An 18,205-nucleotide genomic window follows, 5' to 3' on the forward strand; every position below is an offset into this window, starting at 1 on the left:
TAAAGTATGCTTAAAATACCACTATGTCCTTTATGCCACTATTGGATTGATCTTATGTCTATCAGTATTTTCCTTATTAACTGTGATGCTCTGGTCTGTGATAGCTAATAAATGCTATTTTTCTTTTCAACTTTTTATTAGCAACTTCCATGATTATAAAAAATATCCCATGGTAATACTCCCCCCCCCCACTTTCCCGTTTGAAACTCCACTCTCCATCATATCCCCTCCCCATCTCAATCAGTCTCTCTTTTATTTTGATGTCATGATCTTTTCCTCCTCTTAGGATGGTCTTGTGTAGGTAGTGTCAGGCATGTTTTTCACTCTCCCAGTCCTAAGAGTTCATGGCCCTTCGGAAAGAAAGCCTGCACACGTGTGTGTTAGTCAGGTCAACCTGGCCCCTCAGGAAGTGAGCCCACCTCTTTGCTAGGATTCATCTGATTTCTTCGAGAGAGGCCCACGTCAGAGCTGCATCTTCCCCTCCCCACTACCTTCTTTTTTGTTTTTTTGAGTGCACGGCCATGTCCAAGCTAGCCTTTCTTTTTCATGGAGAAGAATCTCACAGCAAGAATACTGCTCTTGCACCAGGCGTGGTGGTGCATGCCTTTAATCCCAGCACTCAGGAGGCAGAGGTAGGAGGATTGTCATGAGTTCGAGGCCACCATGAGACTACATAGTGAATTCCAGGTCAGCCTGAGCTAGAGTGAGACCCTAACCTTGAACAATAATGAAAAAGAAAAAGAAAGCCATGCTCAGGTAGGTGTGGTGGCTCATACCTATACCTAGCACTGAGGAGGCTGAAGCAGGAGGAAAACCATGAATGACAGGGTCTGAGCCTGTGTTCAGCCCGTCATAAATATGTCAGAGTGTTGAGAAGTAACTTATATGACGATGCCAGCCAATTTGTATTTTCATTATTTCTCCAGAATGTGTTCAGCACAGTTAGATCAGAATGTGTTTAAGGGATCAGTTGTGCAAGGTTGCATTTATTTGTTGCTGAAATAGCGTTCTTCCTTCTGAATGTCAAGCAATTGAATGAGTGTCTTTTATACAAACATCTGAAATGCTAGATTAAATTTTAATAACCATAATAGGCAAGCTCATTGACAACTAACACCTTTAGTTTACTTGGTTCACTAAACTAAACTAGAGAAGTATATTAAGTAATGCACCTCATACTCAAGATCAACCAGAAAATACGAGTTCACAGTGCAGTACATTCTAGAAGAAAATCAAGTTTGGCTCACACAGATACCAGGCTTAAGGAATTTCAAGTCAGTCTAGCAGGAATAATCATTCAGTTATAAATGTAAACTGAGCATTGAGAGATGGCTGTGTGGTTAAAGGTGCTTGCTTATAAAGACTGATGGCCTGGGTTCAGTTTCCAATACCCACCTAAAGCCAGATACACAAAGTGGTACATGCATCTGGAGTTGTTTTACAGTAGCAGGAGGCCCATTCTCTGTGTCTCCTTATCTCTCTCTCAAATATATATTTTTTAGTTTTTCGAGGTGGGATCTCACTGTAGCCCAGGCTGACCTGGAATTCACTATGTAGTCTCAGGGTGGCCTCAAACTCAAGGCTATCCTCCTACCTCTGCCTCCTGAGTGCTGAGATTAAAGACTTGTGCCACCACACCCAGCTCAAATAAATTTCTCAAGAAAGAATAATATGAGGGCTGGAGGGATGGCTTAGTGGTTAAGTGCTTGCCTGTAAAGCCTAAGGACCCCAGTTCGAGGCTTGATTCCCCAGGACCAGATGCACAAGGGGGCGCACATGTCTGTAGTTCGTTTGCAGTGGCTGGAGGCCCTGGCACGCCCCATTCTCTCTCTCTCTCTATCTATCTCTATCTCTATCTCTTTCTCTCAGCCTCTTTCCCTCTCACAAATAAATTAATTTAATTTAATTTTTTTAAAAACAAAAAAGGATAAGTATTTTGTCCATGTCATAAAAGTATTTAGAATGTGTGTTGTGTACCATCTTTTCTTCTAAGTGCTTTACATGATAGCTAATGCTCACAAAACCTAGAAGTACTGTATTTATGTCCCCTTTGTAAACCTGAGCAAAATTGAGACATATAGAGTTTAGCTTGGTTACCAGAGAGTGAGGACAAAGCTAGAATAAGAACCACACAGCCTGGCTCTCCCTCTGAACCACCACGTTATACTTCCTCTTGTTTTTGGAGTACTTATCAATTAATTTGGTCAAGCTTCGTTATCAGTGCCAGGCTTAAGGGAATTTAAATTTCAGTTAATCCTGTGTAATGCTTAATCAAAGTCTGTTCTATCATGATCACAAAATGGCAGCAATGTTGCTTAAATGGCAGCTTTAGAGGCACATTTTTCAACTGCCTTTTTACCATGAGACCACAACACCCATCTTATTACTGATTTTCAGTGTGTGTATATGGGTATGTGCTTGTGTTTGTGGTGGGGGGTGCATGTGTTGGGGTGGGTATATTGTATCTGTGTGCAAGTGTGTGTGGCAGTCACAACAACCTAAAATATCCTCAGGAACACTGACACTTTTTCTGAGACAGGTTTCTCATTGGCTTAAAAATATGGAACACAAGCCGGGCGTGGTGGCGCACGCCTTTAATCTCAGCACTCGGGCGGCAGAAGTAGGAGGATCGCCATGAGTGCGAGGCCACCCTGAGACCCCCACAGTGAATTCCAGGTCAGCCGGGGCTAGAGTGAGACCCTACCTCGAAACACCAAATATATATATGGAACATAGCCAGGCATGGAGGCACACACCTTTAATCCCAGCACTTGGCAGGCAGAGGTAGGAGGATCACCATGAGTTCGAGGCCACCCTGAGACTACATAGTGAATTCCAGGTCAGCCTGGGCTAGAGTGAGACACTACTTCAGGAAAAAAAAACAAAAACACATGGAACGCTTCATGAATTTGTATGACATTCTTGTATAGGGGCTATGCTAATCTATGTATCATTCCAGTTTTAGCATTAAAAAAAAAAAAAAAAAAAAGGTTAAGGGCCAAAGAGATGCCTTAGCAGTTAAGGCACTTGCCTACGAAGCCTAAAGACCCAGGTTCAATTCCCCAGTATTTACGTAAGCCAGATGCACAAGGTGGCACACGTGTCTAGAGTTCTTTTGCAGTAACTGGAGGCCCTGAGGTGCCTATTATCTCCCTTCCCCCATCTATCTGCCTCTCTCTCAAATAAATTAAATTTAAAAAATAGGGGAGTCAGGCGTGATGATGCACACCTTTAATCCCAGCACTCTGGAGGCAGAGGTAGGAGGCTCACCATGAGTCCAAGACTACCCTGAGACTACATAGTGAATTTCAGGTCATCCTGAGCTAGAGTGAGACCCTAAAAAAAAAAGAAAGAAAAGAAAAAGAGGGAAGGACCAGGCTTGGTGGCGTACGTACCCTTAATCCCAGTACTCAAGAGCCAGAGGTAGGGCTGGAGAGATGGCTTAGCGGTTAAGGCACTTGCGTGCAAAGCCAAAAGACTCAGGTTCAATTCCGCAAATCCCATGTAAGCCAGATAGATGCACAAGGTGGGCATGCATCTGGAGTTCCTTTGCAGTGGCTGGAAGCCCTGTCATGCTCATTCTTTCTCTTCTTCTCTTTGCCTTTTTGTATCCCAAATAAATAATTTTTTTTTTTTTGAGGTAGGGAAACCCATGTACAATTGCCAGTTTTTTGTGTCAGTGTGGAAGACATTTGACTCTTGTGTTTGTATCTCCTTTTTATGACTACTATACCAACCCATGTCTTTTGGGGGAGGGGTGAAAAGGGATTTGAAATAAAAATGTTTAGAAATTAAAAAAGAATTATTTTAAGGGTTCAAAAAAGAGCCGGGCACGGTGGTGCATGCCTTTAATCCCAGCACTGGTGATGCGCCACCCTGAGTCTACATAATTAATTCCAGGTCAGCCTGGGCCAGAGTGAGACCCTACCTTGAAAGCCATAAATAAATAAATAAATAAACAAATAAGTAAAACAGATAAAAGGTTAAAAGAAAAAAAAAGGAGGCAGAGCTAAGAGGATCACTATGAGTTTGAGGCCACCCCGTGACTACATAGTGAATTCCAAGTCAGCCTGGACTAGAGTGAGACTCTGCCTTGAAAAAAACAAAAGCAAAAAACAGAGACAAAGCTGGGGTATCGCTCTGATGGTAAAGTGTTTGTCTTGTGAGCAAGGGCATGATTTTGACTCTCAGAACCAAGTGAAAAAGCCAAACATGGTAGCATGCAAGGGGACACATTCAAAATGGTCAGCCTTCACACATCCACAGAAACAACCTTCCATGTTCACTGGTCTTCATTGTAATTAATGTCCTTTACCTTAAGCAGGGTTGACTCACTGAGCTTGTTGCTAGCCCATGGCCTCTGCTCTTGCATGTTCTCCCCCTGGTCTTCACACAGCCTGTTCCTTCTTGTCAAACATCATCTCAGTGAGAAAAGAATGCCTACCGGGCTAGAAAGATGACTTAGCAGTGAAGGCACTTGCCTGTGAGTCCAAAGGACTCTGGTTCGATTCCCCACTACCCACATAAGCCAGATGCACAAGGTAGCACATGCATCTGGCGTTCATTTGCAGTGGCTGGAGACCCTGGCACACCCATTCTCTGTCTGTCTTCTGTCTCTCTCTTTCTCTCTCTCTCTCTCCTTGCAACTAAACAGATAAATAAAAAGTTTATTTTGTTTTTTTTTTTTTTTTCTAAAAATCATGCCTACCTAAGTTAAGTTTCCCTCTGGCACACTTCATGTCCTAGTGCTGTGTTATTTCAGAGGTGTCTAATGATATCTCGGTTATCTAATCTTCCATATATCCCCACTAGAATGCAGGCCCCATAAAACTAGGACATAATCTGCACTATTGACAGTAAATATTATTAGTCCCTACTATAGTGACCTGATACATGGATAGGATTTTTTAAAGATGTAGCTCAGGCTGGCATCAAACTCATGATTCTCCTGCCTCATCCTCTGTATTGCTTACCAGAGTGTACCACTACAGCTAAAAAAAAAAAACTTTTTTAAAAAAATTATTTATTTATTTATTTGAGAGTGACAGACACAGAGAGAAAGACAGATAGAGGGAGAGAAAGAGAATGGGCGCGCCAGGGCTTCCAGCCTCTGCAAACGAACTCCAGACACATGCGCCCCCTTGTGCATCTGGCTAACGTGGGACCTGGGGAACTGAGCCTCGAACCGGGGTCCTTAGGCTTCACAGGCAAGCGCTTAACCGCTAAACCATCTCTCCAGCCCTCAAAAAAAAACTTTTAACGTTTATTGAATAAGCCAAAACCAGACTTTTTATTTTACTTTAATTTTAATTTTGTTTTTGTTTTTCAAGGTAGGGTCTTGCTCTAGCCCAGGGTGACCTGGAACTCACTCTGTAGTTCTAGGATGGCCTCAAACTCACAGTAGTCCTCCTACCTCTGCCTCTCAAATGCTGGGATTAAAGGTCTGTGCTACCATGCCCAGCCTTTTTATTATTTTTATAATAATTTATTTGAGAGAAACATAGAGACAGAGAGAAAGAGGCAGGCTGTGAGAGAGACTATGGATGCTCCATGGCCTCCTGCCATTGAAAATGAACTCCATTGAGCCATTTCCCTAACCCCAAACCAGACTTTCAAAAATGTATTTTATTTTAGAAAAGGAAGGGAGAGAAGGGAGAAAGAACAAGTATGCCAGGCCCTTTGCTGCTGCCGATGATTTCTACTTGGTGCATGTGACTTCACATGAGTACTGGTCAATCAAACCTAGGCTGACAGGCTTTGCAAGCAAGTGCCTGAGCTCTCTCTCTAGCTTTGCTTTAGACTTTTAAATTATTTCCTTATTTATTTGAGAGCAAGAGAATGGGCACACCAGGGCCACTAGCCACTGCAAAGGAACTCCAGATGCATGTGCCACCTTGTGCATCTGGCTTTACATGGGCTTTGGGGAATCAAACCCAGGCCTTGAGGCTCTGCAGGAAAGCACCTTAACTGCTGGGCCATCTCTGTTGCCTTGTTTTAGACTTATAATCCATAGCATTTCCCACTATTTAATTTAGCTTGCTTTCCATGAAAATACACCTTTGGAACTACAATTAGAATTGATGCTCGAGATAATGACGTTCAGATGTGCTGTAGGTTTCTCTGTTATCAAAGAACATTTTCATTCAGTTCAATAAACTAATTAAAGCAGGGGTGTCATGGTATATTAATATATTATGTTAATATGTCTTAAAAAATTCAAACTAAAAAGACTACTTTTTCTTTAGTTAACCAGAAAATTAAATTAACCCAGAGCTCTTCCATTCCCCCAAAGTCCTTGTTAATTAGGATTGTCCTATAAATCTCTATTATTAGAAGAGTTTGTCATCTGTTTCATTACCCTGTTTATTAGGGCATTGTGAGCAGGGTGTCTTTGCTCATAGCCTGGTGTGTGTGTGTGTGTGTGTGTGTGTGTGTGTGTGTGTGTCCTTGTAAAAAGGAAAGCTTTTCCTAGGTCCTTTTTCTCTGTTTGTTCAACCATGTTTCATGCTGTTAGTGTGACAATTTAGTTTCATGAGTCAGTTCCTTGTGTAAAGGAATAATGATCCTATTGACCTGGCTACTAAACAAAATAATTAAATTTAAGTAGAATTTTAGATAAAAAGCTTTAATGCTTTGTAGCATTGTGATAACAGAAGTTTAAAAATAATCTAAAATGTTCATCATTAAAGGACTAATTAAATAAATGATAGTATATTCATACAATGGACATTATATCTTTTTTCTTTGTATATTTTTGAGGTAGGATCTCACTGTAGCCCAGGCTGACCTATAACTAAATCTGCAGTCCAGGCTGGAGAGATGGCTTAGCAGTTAAGCACTTGCCTGTGAAGCCTAAGGACCCCGGTTCAAGGCTCAGTTCCCCAGGACCCACATTAGCCAGATGCACAAGGGGGCGCACGCGTCTGGAGTTCGTCTACAGAGGCTGGAGGCCCTGGTGTACCCATTCTCTCTCTCTCTGTCTCTTTCTGTCTGCCACTCTCAAATAAATGTAAACAAAAATAATTTTTTAAAATTAAAAAAAAAAAACAAATAAATAAATCTGCAGTCCCAAGCTAGCCTCAACTCAGCCTCTAGAGAGTTGGGATTAAAGGCATGCACCACCATGTCCAGCAAAAAAAAAAAAAAAAAAAACTTTATTTGTAAGCAGAGAGAGAGAATGAGTATGCCAGTCTGTCTTTTTTAAAAACAAATTGAATGAGGTATATTTCACATGTAGTACAATTTACTCTTCAAAATGTATAATCCAGGGCCAGTTTAGCAGTTAAGGTGTTTGTGTGCAAAGCCAAAGGACCTCGGTCAATTCCCCAGGACCCACATAAGCCAGATGCACAAGGTGGCACATGTGTCTGGAGTTCGTTTACAGTGACTGAAGGTCCTGGCACACCCATTCTCTCTATCTGACTTCTCTCTCTCCCTTTCTCTCTCTCCCTGTGTTCACTCTATATTCTCAGGCATGTCCCAAACTCACAGCAGTCCTCCTCCTTCAGCCTCCTGAGTGCTAGGATTAAAGGCACGTGTCACCATGTATGGCAACATCAATTTTTTTTGGTGGTTTTTCGTAGTCCACATGTGAATGAGTTCTTATCTTTCTGTGCCTGGCTATTTCACTTAATATAATATCCTCAGTTTCATCTAGCTTGTCACAAATGACAGAATTTTGTGCTTTTTGTGACATAGTATTATTCTGTTGTGTATACCACATTTGCTTTATCCAGTCACCCATTGTTGGACATTTAAGTAGATTCCATGTCATTGCCATTTTGGATAATGCTGTAATGAATATGAGAATACAAATATTTCGTCAGCTATTCCGTCTTGGCCTGTAGAAATTGCTCAGCAGTTAAAGGTACTTGCTTGGAAGTCTTCAATCTAGACCCAGTAGTAGAATGTTGGATCATATGGTAGCTATAGCTTTAATATGTTGAAGACCCTGCATACTAATTTCTATAATGTCTGTACTAATTTACCTTATCATTAGCAGTGTATATTCTCACGGGCACTTGTCAGGTTTTGTCTTTTTGACAATAGCTGTTGTCAGAGGTGTGCTCGATTTCTTGTTTTAATTTTAATCTGCTTGTCCCTGGTGATGAATGATACTGGGAATTTTTCCTGTGCATATTAGTCATTTGCATGGCTTCTTGTGAGAAATGTTTATTCAGGTCTTAGTCTTCTGCACCTTTTAAATTTAAGGCTTTGCCGGGGGTGATGGCTCACTCTTTTAATCCCAGCACTCCAGAGGCAGAGGTAGGAGCATCACTGTGAGTTCAAGGACAGCCTGGGACTACAGAGTGAGTTCCAGGTCAGACTGGGCTAGAGTAAGATCCTACCTTGAAAAAACAAACAAAATTTTAAAAAAATAGAAATTAGGGTTTTTTTTTTCTCTTGCTCTTCTTGAGTTCCTTGTGCATTTTAATATTAACCCCTTTATCAGTATCTCTTCACATGATTCCTATTTTTTTCCTTTTTGGTTTGATATAATCCTATTTGTCTATTTTAGTTTTGCTGCCTTCTGCTATTGCTTTTGAGGATGTTTGTTTGTTTTGAGACAAGGTCTCTCTATGTAGCTCAAGCTGGCCTTGAACTCTTGCCCCTGCCTCTCAAGTGCTGGGATAACAGGCATGTGGCACCATGCCCATGCTGTTGAGGTCTTACCCATTTCCCAGGCCAGTATCATGGAACTGCTTCCCTACAGTGCCAAATGATAACTTCTTTGCTTGAAAGAAAAGAAAAATAATAATATGTTTTGCTTATAGGTACATATAGAAAATGTGGAAGTATGTACAAGAAACCAGTGACAGTGATAACTGAAGGAAAAGAATGAACAGCATCCAGTTAAATTGCAGAGAGAAAAAGAGGGATCTTTTAGATAACATATCTTTTTAAAATTTAGTTTTTGGCCAGGCATGATGGCATGTCTCTTTCATCCCAACACTCGGGAGGCAGAAGTAGGAGGATCATCATGAGTTTGAAGCTACCTTGAGACTACACAGTGAATTTCAAGTCAGCTTGGGCTAGAGTGAAACTCTACCTCAAAATAAACAAACAAACAAACAAAAAAAAACAATTTATTTTTGGTGTGTGTGTTGTGATACATGTGCATGCATTTGTATGTGCCCCATACACTTGCCTTCGGTGAAGGTTCCTCTCACCAGAAGTGGCTGGAGGAACCTCAACGTCCTGCTCCATCACTTTTCCACTTGGCCTTGTTTTGTTTGTTTGTTTGTTTTGGGTCTTTTGATGTAGGGTCTCACTCTAGCTCAGGCTGACCTGGAATTCACTATGTAGTCTCACGGTGGCCTCAAAACTCATGGCAGTCCTCCTACCTCTGCCTCTCCAGTGCTGGGATTAAAGGCATGCACCACCACGCTCGGCTTCTTTGTGATTTTCTTTCTTTCTTCCTTCCTCCCTCCCTTTCTTTCTTTCTTTCTTTCTTTCTTTTTTTTGATCTCTTATATCCCAGGCTGTCCTTAAACTCACTGTAAGTAGGCTAGGCTAGCCTCAAATCCATGATACTCCTGTCCTTACCCACAAATGCTGAGATTACAGGCTTGTGCCACAGCACCCCATACCAATTCTTATTAGTATCTTTTTTTTTTTTTTTTTGAGGTTCCCATGGTGTCCCTTTACTTCCTCTTTGTTCTTAGTTGAGAACGACATTTGCCAGTCCTTAGCTGTGTCTGTCTCCATCACGGATGCAAATTTGTAATTTCAGAAGTCCCAGCTCCCAATAAAAAAAATGCTATCCAATCATTTGCAGATGTCCTCTAAGCAGATTTCATCACAAATAACTCTGAAACAGTCATGTGCCAAGTGTAGAGTACCATGTTGGGTGACTGTGTAGTCAAAACAAGGACTGTTCCAGGCTGAGTAGGGCAGGGGCCCAGCGCACTGTCCCCTTTGTTCGGCCCATGCCTTGGGGGGTGGCCTTCCCTTTTGTGAGCTGTGGGCAGCTAGCTAAGGACTCCCTTACAAAAAGTAACCAGTTGAGGTGATTTGCAGTACGCCAGCTAAAACCAGTAATCCTTGACATGAAGTGTTGTAGCAGAATCTTAGTCACGTTTTCATTGTACCACTGTGATTTTCTGTAGAGAAGCTCTCGAGACTCACTCTATTAAAAAAAAAAAAAACTTACAGCTCTTTAGCTGTATGCAAGATCGCTGCCAGGAACCTAGTCAGGCTTGAAGCTTTATTAGAGATTATGATCCAGTCCACACAGACGCTTCTCTTCAGCTCAGTTTCTGGTCACTCATCCGTACTGAGCAAAAAAAGTACTGCTTCCATCTGTATTTGCTACCTCCAAACGTGAACTGCCTTGGCCTAACTCTCCTAAGACATGCGCACCATCTGTATTCTCAGAACGGCAAAAGGTACCGCCTCGGGTGGACCACTGCGCACCCTGCTTCCCCGGTCGGCCAGTCCTGAAGCAGAGCTAATGCCCTGCCTGTGTGTGTCGTTGAGGGACGGCTAATGAGGAGGTTCAGACCTTGCTGGATGATGTTGAGTATTACAAAGAGAACTTAGTCCGCCTGTCTTTGGCTCTCTTTACAGAAAATGAAGTCAGTGCCTTTGCTGTCTTGGATCAAGACCAGAAAGAAATCATTGACACCAATGGAGCCGGAGATGCATTTGTTGGAGGTACAGATTATTTCATGTTTACTCCTGTGAAACATTTTAACTTTGGTCTCTATCAGATAGCCAAGATTTATTAATTCAGTAACCTTTAATTTCTTCTTTTAAATAATTAACTCCCAGTGTTCCTCCATCTGCTACTATCATCGTGTGTATTATGAGGGGATTTTACTACAGGAAAAATATGTGTTTGGCAAGGATAATTTGCTATTCTGCTATACCCTAGTCATTTCACAAGATTAATTGTATCTGTCAGAATATTGCATAAACAAGCTGCATCAAGTGCAGTAGATAGTAGATTCATAGCCCTTCAGACCTAAGTGTTAACACATTGTTGTTCATTGAAACAAGTTGTGGTGAATATTAAACAGTATGCTAATAATAAGGGTGAGGTCCTTATTCTTTGGTACAACATCTGTGCCTAACACAATAGTGGGTGTCTGTGATACTGGGAAGGGTTAAAATTTTGTCTAATTCAAGCTTGGTAAGAATGAGCAAATGTTATAAGGACTAAATTATTTGGGATATAAACACAAAACTAAGATCAAGACAGTTAAAACTGATTTTTGGTGTGATGACTCATGCTAAATAATATTTGATAAAAATTTTTGTTGCTGTTGGGTTTTTTTGTTTGTTTTTTCTTTTTTTTAAAAGGGCTGGTGAGATGTCTTAACATTTAAGGCATTTGCCTGCAAAGCCAAAGGAACCAGGTTCGATTCCCCAGGACCCACATTAGCCAGATTCACATGGTGATGCATGAGTCTGGAGTTTGTTTTCAGTGGCTGAAGGCCCTGGCATGTCTATTCTCTCTCTCCTCCCCCTCTTTCTGTCAAGTAAATAAATAATAAAATAAAAAGGCCTTTTAATAGATCTCAGTTAAAAGTTCAGTGAGTTAAGGTAGGTAACTTAGTCTCTAGAAAGCTTTAGATTCCTGAAAGCTACCCCAAGGGATCTCTTCTGGTCTCTTTCTCATTCTCATAACATCAAACAACACAAGGTTAACATAGCTTTTAAAAAGGGAATGGGGGCTGGAGAAATGACTTAGCAGTTAAGGGGCTTGCCTGCAAAGCTAAAGGATCCAGATTCGATTCCCCAGAACCCATGTAAGCCAGATGCACAAGGTGGTACATTCGTCTAGGGTTCGTTTACAGTGGCTAAAGGCCCTGACACGCTCATTCACTCTCTATCTGCCTCTCTCTGCTTCTTTCTCTCTCCCTCTGTCTCTCTCTCTCTGTTTCTTTCTCTCTCTCTCAAATAAATAAATAAAAGTCAAGTATTTTTTTAAAGGAGGAGAGGAATGGCTCACACCTTTAATCCCAGGATTTGGGAGGCAAAGGTAGTAGAATCACAGTGAGTTTGAGGCCACCCTGAGACTCCATAGTGAATTCCAAGTCAGCCTGGGCTACAGTGAGACTCTCCCTTGAAGAACAAAAACAAAACAAACAAACAAAAAAAACAGAAAGAGTAATGCCACAGAAAACACCCTCTTTTACTCTATGCTTGCAATTTTGATTTTTTTTTTTTTTGCTCTAAAAGACTTCAGCATGGATAATATTAGAATAATTTGCAGCTAATTTTCTTATTCCATCCTCTTTAGAGCTATAAATCTTTGTTCAAAATAATTTCTTTGGGAGGCAGAGGTAGGAGGATTGCCATGAGTTCAAGGCCACCCTGAGACTCCATAGTGAATTCCAGGTCAGCCTGGGCTAGAATGAGTCCCTACCTCAAAAAACAAAAAAAACAAAAAAAAAAAAATTTTTTTTTCTTCAGAATTAAGCCATTTTGCATAATGCATTATGGAAACAGTAGTAATTTTCTGATTAGAAATTGGTGATACCAGAAATCTTAGTCTAGAAATTTGCACACGTGTACCCTGTATGGGGGTTATTCAGGTACTTGAGACTCTTTAAAATAGTAAGTATTCTATTTATTTGGCACACAGTGAAGCTGTCACAGATGAGGTTGACGTAGGTATGCACTGCCTGTGGCCCTAGGTTCGGGGCTCCTTGGCCCTGCAACGGTAGATTGTCCGACAAGTCGCACACTTCCCTTAGTGCTGTCAGTATTTAGGAAGAATGGGTAGACTTTTTGAGAGCAGAACGGCTGTTCTTAGGATATAAAGGTAGAAGTAGCTGGCAGTCATTCCTGTGTACTTACAGTGATGAATGGAATTCTGCCAAAACAGCTGGGATTTCAGTGAGGAGATTTTAAACCTCCATATCGCACTATACTCACCGCCTCTCATCATGTTTGTTTTTGGGACACAATTAGGTAACTAAAAAGAAAAGTTCTAAAATAGGATCACATGTAGCTTCATCCTCAGTGTAGCCCAGGCCTCCTTGCTCCAGGCATGCGACACCAAACCTGGCTCTGTGCAGTGCTAGGGGTCAAACCTACGTCCTGGGCATGCTAGGCAAGTACTCTGCCAAATGAGCTAAAATGAGCTCGGTTTTGAGAGAGAGAGAGTGTAAAGCCGCTCATTGGCCATAGTCGTTTGAGTGGCAAGAGACCCTATCTCAAAGAAGGTACAAGACAGAAAACAACTTTGACTTCCACATCCGCACTGTGGCACATGTGCAAACCTAGAGGGCTTGACGGATGGATGGGAGAGAGGGAAGGAGGGAGGGAACAAAAAATAGAAGGCCGGCTGAAACAAGGCAAACGTCATAGGTATTTCCTGAATTAGTAGCTGTTTTTCTCACTTCAAACCTACTCTGAACTCAGAACATGGAGACCAGAGGATCAGAAGTTCAAGGTCATCCTCACCAACCTTGAGCCTAGCCTAGGCTACATGAGACCCTTTCTGACAAAATAGCACGAAAATCAGGTGTGAAGGTTCATGTAGGGATAATCATATCTTGAAACACTAGGTAATAAAATGAGATAGCACCTAGGGTCAGATATTACTGGAATATGTTGGCATAATCAATACACTCTTCCTAATAATAACAGTAGATGACCTTTATATTGTACCCAACCAGCATTTTTATTTTTTATTTTTTCTCAACTTTTATTAACATTTTCCATGATTATGAAAAATATCCCATGATAATATCCTCCCTCCCTCCCCCACTTTCCCCTTTGAAATTCCATTCTCCATCATATCTCCTCCCCTTCTCAATCAGTCTCTCTTATATTTTGATGTCATGATCTTTCCCTCCTCTTATGATGGTCTTGTGTAGGTAGTGTCAGGCACGGTGAGGTCATGGATACTCAGGCCATTTTGTGTCTGGAGGAGCACGTTGTAAGGAGTCCTACCCTTCCTTTGGCTCTTACATTCCTTCTGCCACCCCTTCCACATTAGACCCTGAGCCTTGGAAGGTGTGATTGAGATGTTACTCGGTACTCTAGTCACTTCTTTCCAGCACCATGATACCTTCTGAGTCATCCCAAGGTCACTGCCATCTGAAAAGAGAAGATTCTCTACCCAAAATAAGAGTAGCGTTAATATAAGGGTATAAATATTAAGAAAAGTGCTTACTGGGCAATTTGATAAGCATAGTATATACACTTATCCAGACATCAATCAGTACATGTTACACCCCTAGGGCTCATGACTACCCGTTTTAAGATTTCAGTATCAAGGATGTATTCCCCCCCATGGAGTGGGCCTCCAGTCCAATTGGAGGGCAGTTGGTTTCCACCATGACAGACGTGCCACTATTGTACCCGTTGGCTCATTTGGCCTGGCTGGCCAATTATAAGGCTTGAGGTGTCCACTGCTGAGTATCTTCACTAGTGGTATCTCTTTCTCCCATTGAACTACATGTAGAATGGCTTCTTCCAGCTTTCTGTCAGCTGCCAACCAGCTTTTTTAAAAAAGATATTTATTTAATGATGCACAGAGAGAGAGAGAGAGAGAATGGGCGCACAATGGCCTCTAGCCACTTGCAAGGGAATACCAGATGCATGTATCACTTTGTGTGTCTGGTTCCATCACTTCAGGCCCTCCCCTCTTTTTTGTGAGGTGCTGGGTATCAAAGCCTAGGCCTTGCACATGCCAGGTAGCACTCTTCAGCTGAGCTGCATTACCTCACGTTGTTTGCTTGGAAGAGGTTCTCATTCGAGCTGGCCTCAAATTTGCAATCCTTCAATGCAGATTTGTTTTTTACAAATTAGGTTCTCACTTTAGCCCATGCTGACCTGGAATTCACTATGTAATATCAGGATGGCCTTGAACTCACACTAGTTCTCCTCGTACCTCAGCCTCCCAAGTGCTGAGACTAAAGGTGTACACCAACATGCCAGGCTTTTTTTTTTTTTTTCTTAGTTACTTTTATTTATTTGAGACTGAGAGAAAGGGGAGAAAGAGAGGCGGAGACAGAGAGAGAATAGGCACTTTAGGGCCTCTAGCTGCTGCAAACAAACTCCAGACACATGTGCCACCTTGCACACTTGACTCACATTGGTCCTGGGGAATTGAACTTAGGTCCTTTGGCTTTGCAGGCAAGTGTCTTTAACCGCTAAGCCATCTCTCCAGCCCCCAGCCTTTTTTTTTTAAATTTTTTTTTTGTTTTTTTTTTCACAGAGGGAGGGAGAAAGAGAGAGAATGGGCATGCCAGGGCTTCCTAGCCACTGCAAACAAACTCCAGACACATGTGCCACGTTGTGCATCTGGCCTTACGTGGGTACTAGAGAATCGAACCTGGCTCCTTTGACTTTGCAGGCAAGCTCTTTAACCACTGAGCCATCTCTCCAGCCTTCCCCCCCACTCCTATTTTTTGGTTTTCTTTTCGAGGTAGGGTCTCACTCTAACCCAACTGACCTGGAATTCACTATGGAGTCTCAGGGTGGCCTCAAACTCATGGCAATCCTTCTACTTCTGCCTCCCGAGGGCTGGGATTAAAGGCGTGCGCCACCACGCCCGGCTCCAGCTCCCTTTTTTAATCTTTTATTTTATTTATTTTTTTTTTAATTTTTTATTTATTTGAGAGCGACAGACACAGAGAGAAAGACAGATAGAGGGAGGGAGAGAGAGTGGGCGCGCCAGGGCTTCCAGCCTCTGCAAACGAACTCCAGACACGTGCGCCCCCTTGTGCATCTGGCTAAGGTGGGACCTGGGGAACCGAGCCTCGAACCGGGGTCCTTAGGCTTCACAGGCAAGCGCTTAACCGCTAAGCCATCTCTCCAGCCCTAATCTTTTATTTTTATTTATTTATTTGACCAAGAAAGAGGGAGGGGGAGAGAGAGAGAGAATAAGCACGTCAGGGCCTCCAGCCACTGCAGACAAACTCCAGACACGTGAGCTCCCTTGTACATCTGGCTAACATGGATCATGGGGAATCAAATCTGGGTCGTTTGGCTTTGCAGGCAAAACTTCACCACTAAGCCATCCCTCCAGCCCTCTCCAGCCCCTTTAAAAATATGTTATTTAGCCAGCCATGGTGGCACACACCTTTAATCCCAGCACTCAGGAGGCAGAGATAGGAGGATCACCGTGACTTCAAGGCCACCCTGAGACTACATAGTGAATTCCAAGTCAGCTCATTTTTTTTTAATCCTATTTTACTAATGAGAAAAACAAGGCAAAATAAGGTAGGGAATATATTCATAATCTCTTAGATAGACAATAGCAGAGTGAGCATCCAAATCCACACGCTAGAGTCATGCAGTGGCCGCACAGTGTGCTTTTTTTAAATTTTTTTATTTTTCAAAGTAGAGTCTCACTCTAGCCCAGGTTGACCTGGAATTCACTATGTAGTCTCAGGGTGGCCTTAACTCACAGAAGTCCTACCCCTGCCTCCCAAATGCTGGGATTAAAGGCGTGGGCCACCAAGCCTGGCTTCACAGTATGCTTTTTGAAACATTTAGAGAGCTAATCAGTAAAACCAGGGCTAAAGAGATGGCTGAGCAGTTAAAAGGGTGCCTGCTTGCAAAGGGTGACAGCCTGGGTAGAGTTTGTTTGCAGTAGCAAGAGACCCTGCTGTGCCCATTCTTCCTTTCTCTCTCATAAATAACTAATTTTTTTTTTTTTTTTTTTTTTTGCGTTTTCGAGATAGTGTTTCACTCTAGCCCAGGCTGACCTGGAATTCACTATGTAGTCTCTAGAACTCACAGCCAGCCTCATACCTCTTCCTTCCAAGTGCTGACATTAAAAGCATGTGCCACCACACTTGGCTTAATTTTTTTGTTGTTGTTGTTGTTTATTTTTCAAGGTAGGGTCTCACTCTGGCCAAGGCTGACCTGGGATTAACTATGTAGTGTCAGGGTGGCCTCGAACTCACAGCATTCCTCCTACCTCTGCCTCCCAAGTGCTGGGATTAAAATATTTTTTTAAAAAAAGCTAAGCATTGGAGGGATGGTTCATCAGTTAAGACACTTGCCTTCAAAGCCTGATGACCTAGGTTCAATTCCCCAGTACCCTCGTAAAGCCAGATGCACAAGATGATGCATGACTCTGAAGTTCGTTTGCAGCAGTTAAAGGTCCTGTGGAGTTCCCATTCTCTGTCTCTCTACTCTCTATCTCTACTTGCAAAGAAGGGAGGGAGGGAGTAAAGAAACTACAGACCAGCCTTCCTGACAAACAATGGTTTTGCTAAAGAGAATCTTCCTGTTACCTCAGAGGGAGCTAAAGTAAGTTTGTTTAGTAAGAGATAGAAACTGAAAGGCAGCTCACACCTTTAATCCCAACACTCAGGAGGCAAAGGTAGGAGAATCTCTAAAAACCAGAAATGAAAAAAATGAAACCGAAAGCATAGAATGGAAGGACTACAGTCTCTGGTGAGTTTGAGCCAAGAGCTTTTTGCTAAGCAGTATAATTGATTACAGAAATACAGAAAGCCCGGATCATAGGCTTGCTTAGTTGTCATGGAATCCAAATAGTAGAGCTATGTGAACAAGCTATTTAATTGTACCAAGCTGAGTTACCTGGCAGATCTATCTTAAAATAAAAATGATCTTGTTAATTGGGGGGAAAAAATCCATTGATGAAAACCCACTGCTCCCATCTCCATATCAGCAAGAGCCTTTCTGCTGGGATTAGAAATAACATCAGCTGCTAAATTCGCTCTATCCTGGCCACAAACGGGGAGGCAGAGACAACTTTCCCGTTAGTTAGTTAGTAGCATCTTTTCTTCCTTCATTGCATGATTAGCATATCTCCTTTTTGATTGGCACATTCTATCTTTAGACAAATAATATATTCATCCTGTTTCTTTCAAGTTTTGCTGGCCTAAGAGTATTTGTCTTTTGTGACTTTGCATAAATATATATATATATTCCAGCCTACAAAGTATTATGGTGATTTCGCTCTCTGAAGGACAATTTTCATTTCATAAATTTCAAACTTTTGGATAAAGCAGCTCTTTGACTGCTTTGTGCTAATTGCAAAGCTCAGTACCAGGGTGCCTTGTGTTCCTTTAGCCAGTTAAAAGATATATGACTACATCGCGGACTTTAACATGCAATTTTAAATGAGTACCCCCGATGTACATAAATTAAGTTCATAGTTCTATCTCAAGGGTTTAGTGGCAGTGACAAATCCCTCTAGCCTTGACAAGCATACCTCCTTGTTCTATTTGGAGGTCTTGAGTGCTTTGTAACCTCTGCTCTTTAC

The 18,205-nt window shown here is 42.0% G+C and overlaps 1 protein-coding gene and 1 pseudogene across 2 annotated transcripts in view; one reads left to right on the plus strand and one right to left on the minus strand.

The window, feature by feature from the left end:
* Adk (adenosine kinase) overlaps positions 1-18,205 on the plus strand; it is a 486,906-nt gene that overhangs the window by 446,990 nt on the left and 21,711 nt on the right. For both annotated transcript variants that reach the window (XM_004657950.3, XM_045137840.1), the window contains exon 10: positions 10,570-10,656. In XM_004657950.3, coding sequence (XP_004658007.1) covers positions 10,570-10,656 — 87 coding nt within the window. The remainder of the gene's footprint in view (positions 1-10,569; positions 10,657-18,205) is intronic.
* LOC123455877 lies at positions 2,886-2,981 on the minus strand (annotated as a pseudogene).

Source organism: Jaculus jaculus, chromosome 18 (assembly GCF_020740685.1).
Source record: "Jaculus jaculus isolate mJacJac1 chromosome 18, mJacJac1.mat.Y.cur, whole genome shotgun sequence".
NCBI classification, from domain to species: Eukaryota; Metazoa; Chordata; class Mammalia; order Rodentia; family Dipodidae; genus Jaculus; species Jaculus jaculus.